Genomic DNA, 22,031 nt, shown 5'->3' with positions numbered 1-22,031 from the left:
TGGCGTTTTTCCTATTTTGTTGCATGACAACCTGTAATTTAAATTGATTTGGTTTTCATGTAATGGACATACACAAAATAGTCCAAATTGGTGAAGTGAAATGAAAAAAATAACTTGTTTCAAAACATTCTAAAAAATAAATAACGGAAAAGTGGTGCGTGCATATGTATTCACCCCTTTGCTATGAAGCCCCTAAATGAGATCTGGTGCAACCAATTACCTTCAGAAGTCACATAATTAGTTAAATAAAGTCCACCTGTGTGCAATCTAAGTGTCACATGATCTGCCACATGATCTCTGTATATATACACCTGTTCTGAAAGGCCCCAGGTTCTGCAACACCACTAAGCAAGGGGCACCACCAAGTAAGCGGCACCATGAAGACCAAGGAGCTCTCCAAACAGGTCAGGGACAAATTTGTGGAGAAGTACAGATCAGGGTTGGGTTATAAAAAAATATCCGAAATTTTGAACATCCCACGGAGCACCATTAAATTCATTATTAAAAAATGGAAAGAATATGGCACCACAACAAACCTACCAAGAGAGGGCCGCCCACCAAAACACACAGACCAGGCAAGGAGGGCATTAATCAGAGAGGCAACAAAGAGACCAAAGATAACCCTGAAGGAGCTGAAAAGCTCCACAGCAGAGATTGGAGTATCTGTCCATAGGACCACTTTAAGCCGTACACTCCACAGAGCTGGGCTTTACGGAAGAGTGGCCAGAAAAAAGCCACTGCTTAAAGAAAGAAATAAGTAAACAAGTTTGGTGTTCGCCAAAAGGCATGTGGGAGACTCCCCAAACATATGGAAGAAGGTACTTTGGTCAGATGAGACTAAAATTGAGCTTTTTGGCCATCAAGGAAATCGCTATGTCTGGCGCAAACCCAACACCTCTCATCACCCCAAGAACACCATCCCCACAGTGAAGCATGGTGGTGGCAGCATCATGCTGTGGGGATGTTTTTCATCGGCATGGACTGAGAAACTGCTCAGAATTGAAGGAATGATGGATGGTGCTAAATTCAGGGAAATTCTTGAGGGAAACCTGTTTCAGTCTTCCAGAGATTTGAGACTGGGACGGAGGTTCACCTTCCAGCAGGACATTGACCCTAAGCCTACTGCTAAAGCAACACTTGAGTGGTTTAATGGGAAACATTTAAATGTCTTGGAATGGCCTAGTCAAAGCCCAGACCTCAATCCAATTGAGAATCTGTGGTATGACTTAAAGATTGCTGTACACCAGCGGAACCCATCCAACTTGAAGGAGCTGGAGCTTTTTTGCCTTGAAGAATAGGCAAAAATCCCAGTGGCTAGATGTGCAAGCTTATAGAGACATACCCCAAGAGACTTGCAGCTGTAATTTCTGAAAAAGGTGGCTCTACAAAGTATTGACTTTGGGGGGGTGAATAGTTATGCACGTTCAAGATTTCTGTTTTTTTGTCTTATTTCTTGTTTGTTTCACAATAACAAATATTTTGCATCTTCAAAGTGGTAGGCATGTTGTGTAAATCAAATGATACAAACCCCCCCCCCAAAATCAATTTTAATTCCAGGTTGTAAGGCAACAAAATAGGAAAAATTTCAAGGGGGGTGAATACTTTCGCAAATGAAAAAGTGTTTGCCCCCTTCCTGATTTGTTATTTGTTTGCATGTTTGTCACACTTAAATGTTTCAGGTCATCAAACAAATGTAAATATTAGTCAAAGATAACACAAGTAAACACAAAATGCAGTTTTGAAATGAAGGTTTTTATTATTAAGGGAAAACAAAATCCAAACCTACATGGCCCTGTGTGAAAAAGTGTTTGCCCCACCTGTTATAACACAACTCAACTGTGGTTTATCACACCTGAGTTCAATTCCTCTAGCCACACCCAGGCCTGATTACTGCCACACCTGTTCTCAATCAAGGAGTCACTTAAATAGGACCTGCCTGACAAAGTGAAGTAGACCAAAAGATCCTCAAAAGCTAGACATCATGCCGAGATCCAAAGAAATTCAGGAACAAATGAGAAAGAAAGTAATTGAGATACATCAGTCTGGAAAAGGTTATAAAGCCATTTCTAAAGCTTTGGGACTCCAGCGAACCACAGTGAGAGCCATTATCCACAAATGGCGATAACATGGAACAGTGGTGAACCTTCCCAGGAGTGGCCGGCCGACCAAAATTACCCCAAGAGCGCAGCGACGACTCATCCAAGAGGTCACAAAAGACCCCACAACAACATCCAAAGAGCTGCAGGCCTCACTTGCCTCAGTTAAGGTCAGTGTTCATGACTCCACCATAAGAAAGAGACTGGGTAAAAATGGCCTGCATGGCAGAGTTCCAAGACGAAAACCACTGCTGAGCAAAAAGAACATTAAGGCTCGTCTCATTTTTGCCAGAAAACATCTTGATGATCTGTTCGTGACCTCAAGCTGAAGCGAACTTGGGTTCTGCAGCAGGACAATGATCCAAAACACACCAGCAAGTCCACCTCTGAATGGCTGAAGAAAAACAAAATTAAGACTTTGGAGTGGCCTAGTCAAAGTCCTGACCTGAATCCTATTGAGATTCTGTGGCATGACCTTAAAAAGGCAGTTCATGCTCGAAAACCCTCCAATGTGGCTGAATTACAACAATCCTGCAAAGATGAGTGGGCCAAAATTCCTCCACAGCGCTGTAAAAGACTCCTTGCAAGTTATTGCAAACACTTGATTGCAGTTGTTGCTGCTAAGGGTGGCCCAACCAGTTATTAGGTTGTAGGGGGCAATCACTTTTTCACACAGGGCCATGTGGGTTTGGATTTTGTTTTCCCTTATTATTATTATTATTATTATTATTATTAATAATAATAATAATAATAATAATAATAATAACCTTCATTTCAAAACTGCATTTTGTGTTTACTTGTGTTATCTTTGACTAATATTTAAATTTGTTTGATGATCTGAAACATTTAAGTGTGACAAACATGCAAACAAATAAGAAATCAGGAAGGGGGCAAACACTTTTTCACACCACTGTATCTGTCAGACAAATAATGACCTATTCTAAAGGCTATGCTCATGCTACTTTTCTCTGTTTTTCTTCCCCCATCCATGGCCTTTGTTTGAATATAGTGATCGGGAAGTACAGCCTTCGCCATGACACAGGTACGGTTTGACTTTATAAAATCATACTCAGACCGATTGGAAGAATGCACTCATTGAAAAAAAGGTACCATCTAGAACCTAAAAGGGTTCTTCAGCTGTCCCCATAGGAGAATCCTTTGAATAACCCTTTTTGGTTCCAGGTATAACCCTTTAGGTTCCAGGTTAAACCCTTTTGGGTTCCATGTAGAACCCTTTCAGAGGGTTCTACATGGAACCCAAAGGGGTTCTACCTGGAACCAAAAAGGGTTCTCCTATGGGGACAGCCGAAGAACCATTTTGGATGCCAGTCAGGTGCTCTGGGTTACAGCTCTACAGGCCAGGTTCATGCGCCATCTGTTGATTTTGTGTTGTAGAATCATCAAAACAGTCGTTAAACAAAATTAATGGCTACACCAACGTTTTTCTGTGATCGGTTTCTATTAAGTGAAATGTCTATATTTATTATGTGTCTCACCTCCTCTCGTGTGCCTCCTCTTGTCTGGTTAGTTCTGAGGGACACGCTAAACAGGAAGTTCTCTGTGGCATTCTCCATCATTGGAATGTTCTCCTCTCACGCCGTCAGCACCCTCAGCATCTTCTTCTGCGCTGAGATCACTCCCACCGTCATTAGGTAACACACACACGGTCTGACCGCACCCACCCATACCTGCAGTTATTGGATTCCTAAACTACACACCACAGGTGGTTGGTGGCACCTTAATTGGGGAGGACGGGCTCGTGGTAATTTTTACATTTTTTACATTTTAGTCATTTAGCAGACGCTCTTATCCAGAGCGACTTACAGTTAGTGAATACATATTTTTTTATACTGGCCCCCCGTGGGAATCGAACCCACAACCCTGGCGTTGCAAACGCCATGCTCTATCAACTGAGCTACATCCCTGGCTGGAGTGGAATGGTATCAAATACATCAAACACATGGTTTCCATGTGTTTGATGCCATTCCATTCGCTCCTTCCAGCCATTATTATGAGCCGTCCTCCCCTCAGCAGCCTCCACTGCTACACACACTTATTGGAAAATGATGTCCCACCAAGTGTAGCTTTGTCTTAGTGGCCTACTAGTGCCACCTTGTGGTGTAGTATGTATGTGTCATATACAGGCAATTTGACAGAGACTGCTGTTCTAGAATGTAGATCAGTGATGGGCAACAGGCGAGGCGGCCCGTGGGCCGCAGACCAATTTCACAACAACAACAAAGAATACGTAGATTTCTAATTTTTGGGAACTCTGTCGATGTCTCAACGTACTGTTGAGAGTTAGAATAATAGAATACACAAGGTGCAATTTCGAAATTTGGTTGTGCAAATCAAATCAAATTGTATTTGTCACATTCGCCGAATACAACAGGTGTAGAACTTACCGTGAAATGCTTACTTACGAGCCCTTAACCAACAATGCAGTTCAAGAAATAGAGTTAAGAAAATATTTACTAAATAAACAAAATAAAAAGTAACAATAAAATAGCAATAACGAGGCTATATACAATGTGCGGGGGTACAGGGTCATTTGTACATGTAGGTAGGGGTAAAGTGACTATGCATAGATAATAAACAGCGAGTAGCAGCAGTGTAAAAACAAGGGGGGGGGGGGGGTGTTAGTGTAAATAGTCCAGGTGGCCATTTGATTAGTTGTTCAGCAGTCTTGGGGGTAGAAGCTGTTAAGGAGCCTTTTGGACCTAGACTTGGCGCTCCGGTACCGCTTGCTGTGCGGTAGCAGAGAGAACAGTCTATGACTTGAGTAACTGGAGTCTTTGACCATTTTTGGAGCCTTCCTCTAACACCGGCTAGTATAGAGGTCCTGGATGGCAGGAAGCTTTGCCACAGTGATGTACTGGGCCGTACGCACTACCCTCTGTAGCGCCTTATGGTTGGTTTCTGAGCAGTTGCCATACCAGGCGGTGATGCAACCGGTCAGGATGCTCTCGATGGTGCAGCAGTATAACTTTTTGAGGATCTGGAGACCCATGCCAAATCTTTTCAGTCTCCTGAGGGGGAAAAGGTGTTGTCGTTCCCTCTTCATGACTGTCTTGGTGTGTTTGGACCATGATAGTTTGTTGTTGATGTGGACACCAAGGAACTTCAAACTCTCGACCCGCTCCACTACAGACCTGTCGATGTGAATGGGGGCCTGGTCGGCCCTCCTTTTCCTGTAGTCCACGATCAGCTCCTTTGTCTTGCTCACATTGAGGGAGAGGTTGTTGTCCTGGCACCACACTGCCAGGTCTCTGACCTCCTCCCTATTGTTGTTGGTGATCAGGCCTACCACTGTTGTGTCGTCAGCAAACTTAATGATGGTGTTGGAGTCGTGCTTGCCACGCAGTCGTGGGTGAACAGGGAGTACAGGAGGGGACTAAGCACGCACCCCTGAGGGGCCCCGTGTTGAGGATCAGCGTGACAGATGTGTTGTTACCTACCCTTACCACCTGGGGGCAGCCCATCAGGAAGTCCAGGATCCAGTTGCAGAGGGAGGTGTTTAGTCCCAGGGTCCTTAGCTAAGTGATGAGCTTTGTGGGCACTATGGTGTTGAACGCTGAGCTGTAGTCAATGAACAGCATTATCACATAGGTGTTCCTTTTGTCCAGGTGAGAAAGGGCAGTGTGGAGTGCAATTGAGATTGTGTCATCTGTGGATTTGTTGGGGCGGTGTGCAAATTAGAGTGGGTCTAGGGTTGAGCCATGACCAGCCTTTCAAAGCACTTCATGGCTACCGACGTGAGTGCTACGGGGCGGTAGTCATTTAGGCAGGTTACCTTCGCTTTCTTGGGCACAGGGACTATGGTGGTCTGCTTGAAACATGTAGGTCAGGGTTCTTCAATTCCGGTCCTGGAGGGCCGAAACACCTCTGTTTTTCATCCTCTCCTTCTAATCAGGGGCTAATTCAGACCTGGGACACCAGGTGAGTGCAATTAACTACCAGGTAGAAATAAAAAACAGAAGTGTTTCGGCCCTCCAGGACCGGAATTGAAGAACCCTGATGTAGGTATTACAGACTCAGTCAGGGAGAGGTTGAAAATGTCAGTGAAGACACTTGCCAGTTGGTCCGCTCATGCTCGATGGACACGTCCTGGTAATCCATCTGGCCCCGCGGCCTTGTGAATGTTGACCTGTTTAAAGGTCTTGCTCGCATCGGCTACGGAGAGCGTGATCACACAGTCGTCCGGAACAGCTGGTGCTCTCATGCATGCTTCAGTGTTGCTTGCCTCGAAGCAAGCATAAAAGGCATTTAGCTCGTCTGGTAGGCTCGCGTCACTGGGCAACACGCGGCTGGGTTTCCCTTTGTAGTCCGTAATAGTTTGCAAGCCCTGCCACATCCGACGAGCGTCAGAGCCAGTGTAGTACAATTCAATCTTAGTCCTGTATTGATGCTTTGCCTGTTTGATGGTTCGTCTGAGGGCATAGCGCAATTTCTTATAAGTGTCCGGATTAGTGTCCCACTCCTTGAAAGCGGCAGCTCTAGCCTTTAGCTCGGTGCAGATGTTGCCTGTAATCCATGGCTTCTGGTTGAGATATTATGTACATACGTATGGTCACTGTGGGGACAACGTCGTCGATGCACTTATTGATGAAGCCGGTGACTGAGGTGGTATACTCTTCAATGCCATTGGATGAATCCCGGAACATATTCCAGTCTGTGCTAGCAAAACAGTCATGTAGCGTAGCATCCGCGTCATCTGACCACTTCCGTATTGAGCGAGTCACTGGTACTACCTGCTTTAGTTTTTGCTTGTAAGCAGGAATCAGGAGGATAGAATTATGGTCAGATTTGCCAAATGGAGGGCGAGGGAGAGCATTGTATGCGTCTCTGTGTGTGGAGTAAAGGTGGTCCAGAGTTTTTTTTTTTTTTTTCCCTCTGGTTGCAAGTGACATGCTGGTAGAAATTAGGTAAAACGGATTTAGGTTTGCCATCACTAGGAGCGCCGCTTCTGGATGAGCATTTTCTTGTTTACTTATGGCCTTATACAGCTCGTTGAATGCGGTCTTAGTGCCAGCATCGGTTTGTGGTGGTAAATAGAAGGCTACGAAGAATATAGATAAACTCTCTTGGTAGATAGTGTGGTCCACAGTTTATCATGAGGTATTCTACCTCAAGCGAGCAATACCTTGAGACTTCCTTAATATTAGACATCTCTCCACCAGCTGTTGTTGACAAATAGACACAGATCCCCCACCCCTTGTCTTACCAGACGTACAGTGGGGGGAAAAAGTATTTAGTCAGCCACCAATTGTGCAAGTTCTCCCACTTAAAAAGATGAGAGAGGCCTGTAATTTTCATTATAGGTACACGTCAACTATGACGGACAAAATGAGATGAAAAAAAATCCAGAAAATCACATTGTAGGATTCTTTATGAATTTAATTGCAAATTATGGTGGAAAATAAGTATTTGGTCAATAACAAAAGTTTCTCAATACTTTGTTATATACCCTTTGTTGGCAATGACACAGGTCAAACGTTTTCTGTAAGTCTTCACAAGGTTTTCACACACTGTTGCTGGTATTTTGGCCCAGTCCTCCATGCAGATCTCCTCTAGAGCAGTGATGTTTTGGGGCTGTCGCTGGGCAACACTTCTGGATGAGCATTTTCTTGTTTACTTATGGCCTTATACAGCTTGTTGAATGCGGTCTTAGTGCCAGCATCGGTTTGTGGTGGTAAATAGAAGGCTACGAAGAATATAGATAAACTCTCTTGGTAGATAGTGTGGTCCACAGTTTATCATGAGGTATTCTACCTCAAGCGAGCAATACCTTGAGACTTCCTTAATATTAGACATCTCTCCACCAGCTGTTGTTGACAAATAGACACAGATCCCCCACCCCTTGTCTTACCAGACGTACAGTGGGGGAAAAAAGTATTTAGTCAGCCACCAATTGTGCAAGTTCTCCCACTTAAAAAGATGAGAGAGGCCTGTAATTTTCATCATAGGTACACGTCAACTATGACAGACAAATTGAGAAAAATAAATCCAGAAAATCACATTGTAGGATTTTTAATGAATTTATTTGCAAATTATGGTGGAAAATAAGTATTACAGGCCTCTCTCATCTTTTTAAGTGGGAGAACTTGCACAATTGGTGGCTGACTAAATACTTTTTTTCCCCACTGTAGCTGTTCTGTCCTGCCGATGCACGGAAAACCCAGCCAAATGTATATTATCCGTGTAGTCCTTCAGCCATGACTCAGTGAAACATAAGATATTATAGTTTAATGTCCCATTGGTAGGATAGTCTGAAACGGAGACCATCCAGTTTATTTTCCAGTGATTGCACGTTGGCCAATAGAACGGATGGTAGAGGCGGGTTACCCACTCGCCGACGAATTCTAACAAGGCACCCCGATCTCCGCCCCCTGTATTTCCGTATTTTCTTAACGCGAATGACGGGGATTTGGGCCTGGTCTCGGAGAAGCAGTATATCCTTTGCGTCGGACTCATTAAAAAAAAAATCTTTGTCCAGTTCGAGGTGAGTAATCGCTGTTCTGATGTCCAGAAGCTATTTTCGGTCATAAGAGACGGTAGCAGCAACATTATGTACAAAATAAGTTACAAACAATGTGAAAAAAACACACAAAATAGCACAGTTGGTTAGGAGCACGGCAGCTATCCCCTCCGGCGCCATTGTCCAAAATGCATCAGCAGTTACTCAATTAACCCATATCAGCAAAAAAAATGTAGATTGGTAAATTAGTCTAGTGGCCAGATATGTAAACTTGTAGTAAGCATGGTCAAATTACCGACCGGGGTGGGGCCCATTGATCATCAGTTATCATATTAAAAACTGCTAACATTTGCCTCCACTCTATGGCAAAATGTGTAGAATTGCAGGAAATTAGCTGTTAAACTGACTCTCCCTCTTTGTCTCCCTCCCCCAGGGGTGGTGGTCTGGGCCTGGTCCTGGCCAGCGCTGGCTTCGGCATGCTGACGGCCCCCATCATGGAGCTCCACAACCAGAAGGGCTACTTCCTGCATCACATGATCTTCGCTGCCTGCACCCTGCTGTGCATCATCTGCCTGCTACTGCTGCCCGAGCCGCGCAACCAGCCCCTGCCAGAGAGCCTTGCGGACGGGGAGAACTACACCCGCCAGCCCCTGCTCACCCACCGGCCTGGAGAGCAGCACCTCCTCCTCACCAAGCCTGGGGATAGGGACTTATACTCCCGGGTCCACGACACGCCGCGGCATCTTACGGCCACCGGGGGCGCCACAGCAGCAGCGGCTACTGCTCTTGCAGCAGTGCCGATGTCATATGCGTATGCTACTGGAGGGGAGGTGATCAGTAATATTATGGTGGCAAATGGGGTCGGAGGGTCGTCGTAGCAGCAGACACACACTCCTCCCTGACACAGACTGAGGATAGGACAGGACTGTGCTGCGGGAATGGCTGGGACTGTCCCAAACGAACTGTCCCACTCCTGGTCACCTTCATGACTGGCCATGTCTGTTATGATCATTCAGTCAGGAGAACATGGAAGAATTCCGCTTGTCAGTTTCTTCCATGAGGAACTCTTTAATTTTAAAACTTTAAAAACCTTCCCATTCTGGTGAGTTCAATGAACAAATTAACCCTCTCATTAGACTCATGATGCCATTTTCCACGTCTTGTTTGTGAGAAAGTGGGAAATTGAGCTTCCCCAATCATGGACATTCAAGATTTGGACAAAAACTAAAACAATTTAAATAAAGCATTACTATTCAGATGCCCCAGGTTGGGTTTAATGGGTGGTAATGTAATAGGGTGATGGATTAGCAGTTAGCCTGTAGAGTAGTGATTATGTGTGCGTCCTAAATGACACCATTTTCCCTATAGTGTACTGCTTTTGACCAGGGCCTGCATAGGCCTCTGGTCAAAAGTAGTGCACTATCTATAGGGAATAGGGTACTATTTCGGACACTCAATACGATTTAGTAAGACTTTGAGGGCCTGCAATAGAACAGGATATTCTTGAAACAAAATATGGAATATTTCACACACCTGTGTATGTCTTTGCAATGAACTGAAACTCATTACAATGACTTACATGTATTAGTGCCCACAGAGTAGTTGTTGCAGTGTGTCGAATGAGTATCATGGTTTCAGCATGGTTCCATGCGGAGGGAAGTCATGGTGTCTGTTAGTAAATTATCAGCAGAGTGGTGTACTCAAACAGCATAGAGACAAATGTATAGAGCAGCAGAGCAGACACTGTATTCTAGATTTCATTTGAAATGTCATGGCTTTCAACAGTGATGTGTGCTCTATGCATTTCTTTTCCATCAGCTTAATTTTTTGGCACTAAAATTCAAAGTTAAATCAAATTTAATCAAATATTTGTCAGCCAACTCGTTTGAGGCGCAGGTTTTGGGTGAAACTTCTGTAGTCTAAATTGAATAAAAGTGTAGGCCGGGCCTATATACTGTAGCCTACTTGATGGGTTTATTTATGAATTTGTGCCTCCCACCCCCTTGTCAAAAGTCCAAGTTGGCACTTTATCCTTAGTAGCAGTGGAATCAATATGATGACTTTAGAAAACTGAGTATTGCTACCCCCATTAATGTTGGTGAATGATGGTTGTCTAAGCAATGATATGTGAATGACAGCTGGAAACCTCAGAAAACTGTGATGGCTATGGAAATGGTTTGAACTTTGGACCTTTTTGTGGTGTTTTTATTTCCGTATTCTATGGTGTTGAGTGGATAATACTAGTTAGTTACTAGTATGTACAGTGTGTCCCAAATAGCACCCTATTCCCTACACAGTGCACTACTTTTCACCAGAGCCCATGGGCCCTGGTCAAAAGCAGTGCACTACATAGGGAATAGGGTGCCATTTGGGATTGAGCCGTCTCCACTATGAAACATCTCCGTTTCTGAATGGCTTTATCATGATGATTCTTCAGTTTTATAAAAAACTGCACATTTTACAAGTGGACAGGTGACTTTGAAAGAATCGTTCAGTACTTCAGTATTTATTTTTATGTTGCCAAGAGCATTCTTGTTGCTTGAAATACCTCTTTAATTTAGCTAATTCTGACCTTTCCTATCCCTGTTCTCAACACTGTGGTAAATAATGTTAGTAGTATATTGCTGTTTTTAGAACTTGTTTAAACCTGTCTCTTTAGCACGGTTAAATAATGGCTGGCTATGCCACGAAGGACAACGTCTATAGGGGTTTTGAAATGGTTCGTGTCTCGATTATTAGGTTAGTGCAATAGTGTGATCTAGTTAGAATAGGTGTAACATACAAATGATTCATGCACACCTTACATTGGTATTCAATGTGTCATTCATTGATAATGCATGGCAGGGTTCCCCAACTGGTGGCCTCGGGTGATTTTTATTTGGCCCCCCAAGGTTTCTGAGCCCAAAACAATCAAATAAAATATTATTTTTGGGGGGACAGAAAAGACTGTAAAAACACCAGCAAATCAGCTCCAACTGATTTTAATTTTATAAATCTGTTCCAAAGTATTCACACACATAATAGAGATTATATGTGACTGTATACAAATGTAAGCAAGGTTTGAAATGATTATGTTTTAGTCAAATATTATGTATATTTGGGCTTCTTTTGGTCAATTTGCAGTCTACAAATGATTTGTAACTATGTTCCGGGCCCCTGACCGTCCACTCAAGAAAATAAATATCGGCCCGCGGCTGAATCTTGTTGATGATCCCTGATGTATGGACTATCATATTTTATGTACTAGGCATATCAAATAGTTTCATAGGACAATTTGTCACATGATGTGCATAGATGACCTTAAAAGGCCAAGTATACTCTATACATTTCTACCATTAACCATATTTGACGCAAATGGCACATATTTTGACATAATGGACATCTTGTATTGTTTATTTGGTAGTTTGTAAATGTTTTTATCAATGAAATGTTGTGGTAAAAGAAATGAAATTCCATGAGTGATTGATTGTCAACCACTAATATTTTCTAAATGTTTTATTTTTATTTTTTATATATGATGTACCTGTACATATTAAAACCATAAATGTTGTTTTGATAATAAACCACTTCATTTATTGGTTATGTCAATAGATGAACACTATCGAGGTGATACATGTGATGTCTGTAGACCGAGTTTGTGGATGGGCAGTGGGCATGAAAAATGATGTGTGAGTCTGCAGCCTCTACACAGAGACAGTCTCTGGTTAGATCTCAAGTGCTAAAACAGCAAGTGACAGAACAGTCCAGACAGGTAGGTAATGTTGTTCTCTCCATTGTATTATTTCGGTACAAAGTCAGTATAAATGGGGGAAAAGGTTAAAATTGATCAGGGCAAACTTCCATCTCCTTCTTTATCCTATTCTCCACCAGCAGAGACAGGTTGGAGTCGGTCATGGGCAGGTTGTAGCTCACAAACACCTGTTTCTTAGTCCTCTTAGCTGGAAAACAAAGGATATGGAGAACAGCTGGGTTAGTGACGAGGACAGCTGGGTTAGTGATGTTTCAAATGGTGTAAACTGACACCAACAAAAGAGCATCATACTGGTTAGTGGTTTAACTGTCTAGCTTTCTGTAAATGTTCTGATTCTGAATAACATATAGCAACTATAGTGAAGGAAAAATATAAATGCAAAATGTAAAGTGTTGGTCCCATGTTTCATGAGCTGAAATAAAAGATCCCAGAAATTGTCCATACACATAAAAGCTTATTTCTCTCAAATGTTGTGCACACATTTGTTTACATCCCTGTTAGTGAACATTTCTCCCTTGCCAAGATAATCCATCCACCTGACAGGTGTGGCATATCAAGAAGCTTATTAAACAGCATGATCATTACACAGGTGCACCTTCTGCTGGGGACAATAAAAAGCTACTCTAAAATGTGAAGTTTTGTCTCACAACCAATGCCACAGATGTCTCAAGTTTTGAGGGAGTGTGCAATTGGCTTCCTGACTGCAGGAATGTCCACCACAGTATGTTGCCAGAGAATTGAATGTTCATTTCTCTACCAACTTCGTTTTAGAAAATTTGGCAGTATGTCCAACCAGCCTCACAACCGCAGACCACATGTAACCACGCCATCCCAGGACCTCCACATCCGGCTTCTTCACCTGCGGGATCGTCTGAGACCAGCCACCCGGACGGCTGATGAAACTGAGGAGTATTTACTTCTGTATTAAAGCCCTTTTGTGGGGAAAAACTCATTCTGATGGCTGGGCCAGGCTCCCCATCCATCCATAGATTAGGGCCTAATGAATTTATTTAAATTGACTGATTTCCTGTAACTCAGTAAAGTTGTTGAAATTGTTGCATGTTGAGTTTATATTGTATAATTGATTATTAGACAGATTTGACTGTAAGCACAAAGTTGTGGCATCTTGGATGAGTTTGTGTGTGTGTGTGTAAATATGTGGCCTGTCTTATGCCGCATTCAAAACAACTGGCAACTCAACTGGCAACTTGGGGGGAAAAAAGTTCTGACCATAGCCGCAGGAAGTAGGGGTGCAGAGGGTGCTGCAACAACACCTGAAAAATCTGAATAAAAACTAATATTAATACAAATATATATATATATTTTTTGTTGTGCACTGGGACTTTAAAAGTCCTGTAAGGGGACCGATATAGCTCCATCTTTCTAGTTCTCCGACTTTCTGCCCTGATGTCGTTTTTTTCCGATTTCCCAGTTGTCTTGAAAGCACCATTATGATAGCATGAAGCTGGACAATTACATCATGGTCCGATTTCCCAGTTGTCTTGAAAGCACCATTATGATAGCATGAAGCTGGACAATTACATCATGGTCTGTGGAGGACACAGCCAATCCTCAGAGAGATAGGATATTGACAGGAAGATGAAGAAAGGGGTGCTTACTCAATCTCTGCGCCAGTGAATTCTGGGTTGTTTCAGATGGGTCCCCCAGGACTAACGTAGACAGCGGCATCGAATCCTGAATTTACACACACAGAATAGAACACATCATCAGCCGATATAATAACTTTAACGTAGCTAGCTAGAAACATTACACAGTGAAGCTAGCTAGCTTCCCATCTCTGTTAGCTAGTCTTCTCTGTAACAGTGTATTTATTGTACAGTCGGTTACTCACAAATTTACTTTCCATTGAAACAGCCAAATTGGACAAAACCGGGTTCGAGCCGACCCAAAGGAAAAACCCCCCATTGAGTTTCATGACGTGAAAGTGAACCGTTTGCTCCAGAATCTTCTCTGAGAAATCGTGCACTGTAATGGCATTGCCTACTGCTCCATTTTCTGATATGTTCATTTTGAATAGCTGTTTGTATGAAGACAAGTAGCTACGACTAAACGAGACGATTCATTTGAAATGTTTCAACCAACTCATGTGTCCGTAAACCAGAAGTAACTTCCTGGTTTCTGGAACGTGTAAGTGATCAATAGAAGCGCTTGCGCGTGATTCTGAACATCATGAGAAACACGAATGGCTAGCTTTGTATTCCTCCCGCCTCTGCTTGAATGTCATTCGGTCCTCAAAGTGTCAACATCTTTTCGAACCCGGAAGTCGAAAATATTTGCAAGCTCCCCACTAAGGCGTAAAAAATGCTAAGGTGGTTAGAAGTTGACGAGTATCTTTAGGTTTAATTTGAGTTGTTATAGCTTAAACTTTTCCTCAAAATGTCCAAAATACAGCTATTGAATGTGTTTATCACCGAGCGGTTAACAACGACAGCTGTTGAGATATTTGGAGAAAAGAAAACCGAGTACCATGACCGATTAAAATCAGCGGCAGTTGATATATTCAGGATAGTGGAAAAGACGATAACAGAGTACTTGAAAGAGATATCCAGCTCAAAGCAGGAGAACGGTCGTCTACGGAGGATTCTTCTGGATTTGGGAGCAGGTTTGTGACCAATAAACATCATACAATTAAAACAATACTGAGGACTACTAATGTCTGAACATATTCAACCACATTAGTTTGCTGAATCGCAATTGCAGTCATGTTGCGTTCGTCTCAGCAGAAGGGCGGTAGACTGTGCCAGTCTTAGTACGATCATGTCACTCCCGAATGCCTGAAGTCAAAACCTCTTTTTTTTTGCTAACATTCCAATCCTTGTATTCTGTGTCATTGCCAAACATGTTTGGCATGTCAAGGAGTGGAATGTTAGCACAAACAAACGGTATTCTCCAGGTTAAGGAGCAGGGCATAGGCCTAAATAATTGGGAAGGTAGCCAGTTATTTATCAAATGTGTAGAACCTTACTTATTTCCCATCCTTCTCCCCAGACCCCCAGCAGCTAACTGGGGAGATTCCCCCTAAGCAGCAACAACAACCACACTGTGAGCAGGAGTGGAGCCCCAGTCGTGTGCAGGAGGACCCAGAGCACACGTCAATTACAGAGCAACAAGAGGCACTCAAGACCAGTCAGGATACCACAGAGGTCACACAGTTCATATTTCCTCCTCCTCCCTGTGTAGAAAGTGACTGTGATCAGGACAGTGAGAGGGACCCTCTACCCACCAACACCACTGTCGGAATCAAAACAGAACCTGATGATGGAGAGGAATACGGAATATCAGAACCAAGCATTGACTCTCAGCCCCTCTCTGAACTAGGCCTACATCCAGACTCTAAAGTCTGCACTGAGGCCAAGACAACCAGTGAGCTGAAAGCACCATTGAGGGCTCACACAGAGAAGAGGTTACACATGTGTACTGTCTGCAGGAAAAGCTTCACCAGGGCAGGCCAGTTAAAAATACATCAGAGAATTATTCACATCGGTGAGAAACCATACAGCTGTCCTGAATGTGGCAAATCCTTCAACCACAAGGAAATACTGGACAGGCATATAAACACTCACACAGGAGTGACACCATACAAATGCCCTGTGTGCAGTCAATGCTTCATTAGCAGAAGCCATTTAGGAAATCACCGGAAAATTCATCAGAAAGATGAAAAAGCATATAAGTGCAAAGAATGCTCCAAGTCCTTCAAAGGCAAGGGAGCTCTGGTCAGGCATATAAAGACTCACAATGGAGAGAAACCGTATCAATGTTTTGAGTGTGACAAAAGCTTCACACGTCAGGGACACCTGACAGAGCATATGAGGTCCCACACAGGAAGGGAGAGCCTATTTAAATGTCCTGTATGTGAGAAATCCTGTATATCAGCCGTGGTTCTAAAACGCCATCAGCTAATTCACACCGGAGTGAAACCATACAGCTGCCAGGAGTGCGGAAAAAGCTACAGTCTGAAGGCAACACTAAAAGAGCATATGAGGAGTCACACAGGGCAACGACTTCAGTGTCCTATGTGTGAAAAATGTTTCACATTTAAAGCAGGTCTAAGACAACACCTAAAAACTCACAATAGAGAGACACCATACGGGTGCAGCGATTGCAGTCAAAGTTTCAGCCGGAAATCAGACTTGATAGGGCATATGCGCACTCATACAGGAGAGAGATTATTCAGGTGCCCTCTATGTGAGAAATGCTTTATATCAGACTGTGATTTAAAACGCCACCAGCGGATCCACACTGGCGAGAAACCATACAGCTGCAAGGAATGCGACAAAAGCTTCACCCTTAAGGGAGGCCTGAAAACGCACATGAAGATACACACGACGCGGAAACCCTACTGCTGCCATGAATGTGGCAAATGCTTCCTCCACAACACTAGACTGACAGACCACATGAGGAGCCACACAGGGGAGCAGCCGTACAGATGTGATGTCTGCAGGAAATGCTTTGTCTATTCGAGCGATTTAAAAAAGCATGAGAGAATTCACACAGGTGAGGAACCATACAGGTGTGTTGAATGTAACAAATGCTTCAACTACGAGGGCAACTTGCTCAGCCATATGAGGGTACACACAGGGGAGACAGGGGAGGAAGGAGAGGAGCCTCCAGCGTATCTCTGCAGCGATTGCGGCAAAAGCTTCCATCAGATGCGAAACCTAAAGCAGCATATGAAGAGTCACAAAGCGAAGGCAATGCTGCAGTGCACTATGTGTGAAAAAGCTTTTCCTAAAGAAAGCCAACTCAAACTCCACAAGAGAATTCACACTGGAGAGAAACCGTACCTGTGTAACACTTGTGGGAAAAGCTTTAGCAGGAAGGAACACCTGAATGGTCACATGAGGACTCACTCAGGGGAGAAACCATACATGTGCCCTTCGTGTGGTAAATGCTTTTTATCAACGAGTGATCTTAAACGCCATCAGAGAATTCACACTGGCGAGAAACCGTTTCGCTGTAACTATTGCGACAAATGCTTCAATCAGATGAGTTCCCTGAAATCACACATGAATAACATTCACAAGAGGGAGAGTATGTAGTAGGGTTCTTGGTCAGGTGTAAAATGTGTCCATCAACAGATGGATAGGCTCATTGTAACTGACACCATTGTGCCTGTCAGAGAACATACTGTACATATGAAGAGTTCACTTGTTTTCTAAAGACTTTACCAGCGGTGAAAGTATAATTAATTTCTCCCCACTATGGGACCTATATGTGCACGCGCTTGCGCCTAGACCCCAAAAATGTATCGGCCTAATCATAGAATTCCTATTAATTCAAAAGGATCTCTGTGGGCCTGGTAAAGATTTGTCATATAACTTTTAAAATGTATTACCTTTTATTGTGTAATAAAAACAACCAGTCATGATGTTTTAATCTGATTGCCAAACAATCACTTCAAATGGCTCCACACTCATCAACTCGCAACATATTTCCAGCCTCCAAACCAGTGCTTGACTTGGGCAGGACCTCACCGGAACGGAGTACTGGAACTTCAAATGTTCTACTGCTTGAGCTCCTGTTCCTCTTATAGAATATTAGCTCAAAGTACCGGAACCTATTTCAGTCCAAGTCAAGCACTGCTCCAAACAGTGGTGAATGGAAAGAGACATCTGTTACACAAAACACCAAAAAGTGTAATGACATTTGGCGATTGTCATTAGGCCAGAGTTTATGCGTCCGCGCGCGTCTCAATGTCGGCCACTCATCTCTAACTTGCCAAAATGTCAGTGTTCTCATCTGACCACCACATATTGGAGCATAGGCTTTACCACCAGTTTAAGTCCATTTGCAAATGTTCTTGACATTTTGTTTTAATGATTGTGATAGGTTCATGTTTAACTGGTACGGCGTACCCAAACTATTTATTTTGCTGGGACACCGTACTTTCACCCCTGCTGTTTACAAAATATGCCTGATTAAAATTGTAATTGAATGACTATCATTTTGCGACTCTTTTCTTTTGCTTTGTTTTACATGGCATAACAGTTAGTGCAAATGCAACATTTCCATAACATGCCATATATGACACAACAGTACAAAACAGAGGACTGGACACAATACAAAAAGTTATAAACAAAAACTATCCAATTACACAAGGAATTAATGCATAACATTTGCAATAGTCATGTGGATGGGTATTTATTTTGGCTCATATACCAGTAATTCACTGATAATAGTCAGTTAATTAATGGACCATACTCAGATTATAAGTGTTGCTGGCTGTAGTGTTCCTTTAGTGACCCAGGCCTGAAAGCTTCTTGTTTCCTATGGGTGCAGTATTTTTGTATCTGAACTGGCACCCTAAATCCCTACGTACTGCACTTCTTTTGACCATGGCCCTGGTCAAAAGTAGTGCACAATGTTAGAAATAGGGTGCTATTTGGGACGCAGACAGTATGTCCATCACTGGTTCAGGAAGTCTTCCACCAGCTTGTTGAACTCGGCAGCAAACCTCAGGTGCAGGTTATGTTTCCCTTCTGGCATCAGGTGCAATCTGGACACCGACGAAGACATTGTAGTAGAGGTTGTACGTATCATTAGTGGATGTAGTTAAACATTGACATAGAAATTATGTACAGTCAGCATGTCCTTTCATACAATGCCTCTCTATAAGAGAGAAAAACATACAGAAGGGAGGATAGGAGAACAAAAGATAAGGAATGTAATGGGGGTGTCAGCTCACCTTGAACCCTTGATGTGTTTGACGAGATACTGAGGGTGGAAGCTGGGCACCATGGAATCCTTCTCTCCGTGGATGATGAGGGAGGGACAGCTGATCTGAGGCAGCAGCTCCATACAGATGCTTCCTGAACAATACAGGACAGAGAACACAAGTCTAAGGATCTATACAGATACTCTTTAACACAGGAACTGACAAGTGGAACTGGAAAATTTTAATCTTTGCTGCAAAGATGTTGCTGCTCTAACCTTCTGGTCTCTGGGCAAACTGTCCAATCCCATCCACCCATCCTTCCCAGGTCTTAATAAAGAGCTCCGCCCCATACACCTCCTCCATGGGCCTCCTCATCCTCTCACTCCACTGAGACACGTCACGGATCGCTGAAGAAACATGGACACACACAGGCTGTATTACACAAACCCACACACATGCAGAGCTGCCTAATCCAGTCACTCCACAGTACGCTCGCACACACCAATAACAGGACCTCACCATTGTAGATCTTTACATCTTGTGGTGAGACGTATGCGTTGGAGCCCCACACCACCATCTTATTGACCAGGGAGGGGTTCCTGGCTGCTGCGATCAGAGCAGTAATGCCTCCGTCACTCCAGCCCAGCAGAGAGAACCTTGGAAATCTCAACGCCTACCAGGGGAAAGACACACGTTCACAGATAAGCAATGAGGGAAAAGAGACACACTTTCACAGATAAGCAATGAGGGAAAAGACACACACGTTCACAGATAAATAAGGAAATACACTTGGCTGACTGTCCTCACATACCGAGAGCAAGAGAGAGGCTACTGTGTAGTTCATGTTCTCCAGAGGAGTCCTGTTTCTCTGTGTTGCGGAGAAAGTCACTATAATCTTGTGTGCTGAGTTTACAGTTGCGGACTATGCAATATTAAGAGGCACACTCTACAAGCCCTGTACAGCAACATTTTAAAGCATGTTCCCAATGTGATTCCTGATTGGTTTGACTCTGACCTGCATCAGGTCCACAGCGTCCTTGGCGTCCCTCTCAAAGAAGTTCAGAGGGAAGTCTCTCTCCGGGGGGCGGGAGTTTCCGTACCCGCGAGGGTCCCAACCAATCACAGTGAAGCAGTCCTTACTCAAAGACTTCAGCTGCGGCCCAAAGTCAGTCTGAGCACTTCCTGTTACAGGAACGCACACTGCTGGTAACCAACATTATAGAGGGTCTGTGCCTGTTCTTCTGATGAGGACCCAAAACAACTTACTATGCGTTTTTATGAAGTTGTTTATACTGTAGGTTAATAGGCTTGAGGTCCTCAGTCACCTCTCAACATCAAAGTCACTATTACTAATGTTGATGCTCTGATGGGCAGATGCCTTAATCAGTAGTGTGACATATGATTTAGGCTAGTCCATATTTGAAAAAGATCATCATTACACACTTGACAGTTTATGGACAAGGTTGGCGAAGTGACGGAGGTTGGTAGTGTTGTGCACCAGACACTTATAGCCTGGGGACCACTAGTGTTGTTACCTACCCAGAGCTCCAGGCAGTAGTAAAACAGCATGGTCTCCTTTTCCAGTCTGCTGGTAGAACAGATCCACTCCATTCACACACTCTCTGCCTGATACCACTGAGGTACTTAGGGGAAAACAAACAACACAATTAAACAGACATATCTACTTGATGAATAAATACTGACAATTCATGTGTATTTTAACTGATAATATATGACATACAGTACCACAAACCAAATGTATATTACATTTCATTCACTGCAACTGGAGCCTGAGATGGGTAAACAGCGCCATCTCCTGACCATATATTAAACTGCACTGATAGCCAGAAAACATGCATGACAGCTGTATTGGAGCCACAGACTATTCTAAGTATTTTCAACCACTGTTGTAATATCTGCAAATAATTCGGTAGCTAGCTACCGTAGAATGCACTTCGTATTTACAGACACTTGAACTGCATTTATTACCAGTAGAGCTGGACTCCTTGCATAGCCTTTTTGGTAACAGCATTGCGAAGTCCTCTTCCCCAGAATAACAACGCCATTTCGTTGACAAAACGTTTCTAAATTGGTTTCACCTCGCACGGTTTCTCATTTGACTTTGTCACAGTTGAAATGTATTGACAGGTAAACATGTAAAGCAAAGTTTGTTTTGGTGAATGAATAGCTTGAAGAACCACTTTCGACACAAGTGTGCGTTTTGGCGAAAGTACGGAGGCAAATCTTTCACTAGCTCATTTTAGCCAAATGGTCATGGCTAGAAGGGATACAGCTTTTGTCAAATGAACATCAAAAGTTGAAATGAGTGTGTTGAAACACTAACACTTTTCCTAACCTTATCCAAATTCTCCAAACCTGCTACGTTAATTATCCTAACCTGCTGCTTATGTTCTAACCTGCTACGAAAAGTCAAATATGATGTTCATTCGACCAAAGCTCGATCCTTCTAGCCATGACCGTAGCAAAAAGTGTCTATTATATTGAGAAGCTAGTCAAGGAACGCTCTAAGAACGGAAATTACATGTCCTCAAAGATGGAAGGGTCCGTGCTATCTGGAATCCTTGAGACGTCCCTACCCCATTGAAGTTGAAATGTAAAGGTGCTACACATAGGATTGGCTGTGAAATTGACCTATTGATTTCTCCCGCTGTCTGCTGTCAAAATAGGAACGCTGTTCCGACTTTGTGGATGTGTTATCTAGTGGAAATAGCTGTCATTTCCTGGTTGCTAAAATTCTATTGAAAATATATTTCACAGCGATTTAGATGGTACAATGATTCCCTACAATATTCAGTGCTTGTTTTCTCACATCAACTGGATTTGAGCGAACAGTGTAGAATTTTTGCAACCAGGAAATGAGCGATTTCCACAAGTTAACACAGCTACAAAGTCAGAACAGCTTTCCCAGTTTGACAACAGATGCCACTCCCGCAAGAGAAATCAATAGGCGAATATCACAGCCAATCACAACACTGGCGGGTAAGTAATAGTGTGAAACACTATCATTAC

At 43.2% G+C, this 22,031-nt stretch overlaps 3 protein-coding genes across 3 annotated transcripts in view; 1 reads left to right on the top strand and 2 right to left on the bottom strand.

Annotated features, from left to right (window-relative positions):
* Positions 1 to 9,452, top strand: part of slc22a23 (solute carrier family 22 member 23) — a gene marked incomplete at both ends in the record, with an annotated part of 35,201 nt that extends 25,749 nt beyond the window's left edge. Inside the window, 3 exons of the mRNA XM_084162910.1 lie at positions 3,106 to 3,138; positions 3,625 to 3,748; positions 9,008 to 9,452. Of these exons, the coding sequence (XP_084019036.1) occupies positions 3,106 to 3,138; positions 3,625 to 3,748; positions 9,008 to 9,452 (602 nt within the window). The remainder of the gene's footprint in view (positions 1 to 3,105; positions 3,139 to 3,624; positions 3,749 to 9,007) is intronic.
* A 2,878-nt stretch (positions 9,453 to 12,330) lies between these two features.
* On the bottom strand, positions 12,331 to 14,439 carry LOC311131437 (proteasome assembly chaperone 4-like). Its single transcript, XM_084164427.1, has 3 exons — positions 14,178 to 14,439; positions 13,945 to 14,020; positions 12,331 to 12,512 (listed from the first exon to the last, which is right to left on the bottom strand). The coding sequence occupies exons 1-3, from the start codon at positions 14,352 to 14,354 to the stop codon at positions 12,391 to 12,393; spliced, it is 375 nt and encodes a 124-aa protein (XP_084020553.1). The 5' UTR covers positions 14,355 to 14,439; the 3' UTR covers positions 12,331 to 12,390.
* Positions 14,440 to 17,665: 3,226 nt separating this feature from the next.
* Positions 17,666 to 21,709, bottom strand: bphl (biphenyl hydrolase like). Its single transcript, XM_084164426.1, has 7 exons — positions 20,991 to 21,709; positions 20,541 to 20,644; positions 20,017 to 20,183; positions 19,521 to 19,674; positions 19,277 to 19,408; positions 19,032 to 19,155; positions 17,666 to 18,842 (listed from the first exon to the last, which is right to left on the bottom strand). Exons 1-7 carry the CDS (start codon positions 21,065 to 21,067, stop codon positions 18,752 to 18,754), a joined length of 849 nt encoding a protein of 282 aa, XP_084020552.1. The 5' UTR covers positions 21,068 to 21,709; the 3' UTR covers positions 17,666 to 18,751.
* Positions 21,710 to 22,031: the final 322 nt, after the last annotated feature.

The sequence above is a fragment of the Coregonus lavaretus genome (genome assembly GCF_964263955.1).
Source record: "Coregonus lavaretus genome assembly, chromosome: 6".
NCBI classification, from domain to species: domain Eukaryota; kingdom Metazoa; phylum Chordata; class Actinopteri; order Salmoniformes; family Salmonidae; genus Coregonus; species Coregonus lavaretus.
The sequence above is the reverse complement of the archived record's forward strand: the minus strand, read 5'-3'. Positions and strand labels throughout refer to the sequence as shown.

Excerpts from the sequence above, each read along its gene's own strand:
- LOC311131437 (XM_084164427.1), bottom strand. The coding sequence starts at position 14,354 with ATGAACATATCAGAAAATGGAGCAGTAGGCAATGCCATTACAGTGCAC. Across the intron at positions 14,021-14,177 it reads TTTCAATGGAAAGTAAATTT|GATTCGATGCCGCTGTCTAC; the intron begins GTGAGTAACCGA and ends GTGTAAATTCAG. Across the intron at positions 12,513-13,944 it reads TTCACTGGCGCAGAGATTGA|CTAAGAGGACTAAGAAACAG; the intron begins GTAAGCACCCCT and ends TTTGTTTTCCAG.
- bphl (XM_084164426.1), bottom strand. The coding sequence starts at position 21,067 with ATGGCGTTGTTATTCTGGGGAAGAGGACTTCGCAATGCTGTTACCAAA. Across the intron at positions 20,645-20,990 it reads CAAGGAGTCCAGCTCTACTG|TACCTCAGTGGTATCAGGCA; the intron begins GTAATAAATGCA and ends TTTTCCCCTAAG. Across the intron at positions 19,156-19,276 it reads GTTTGCCCAGAGACCAGAAG|GAAGCATCTGTATGGAGCTG; the intron begins GTTAGAGCAGCA and ends TGTATTGTTCAG.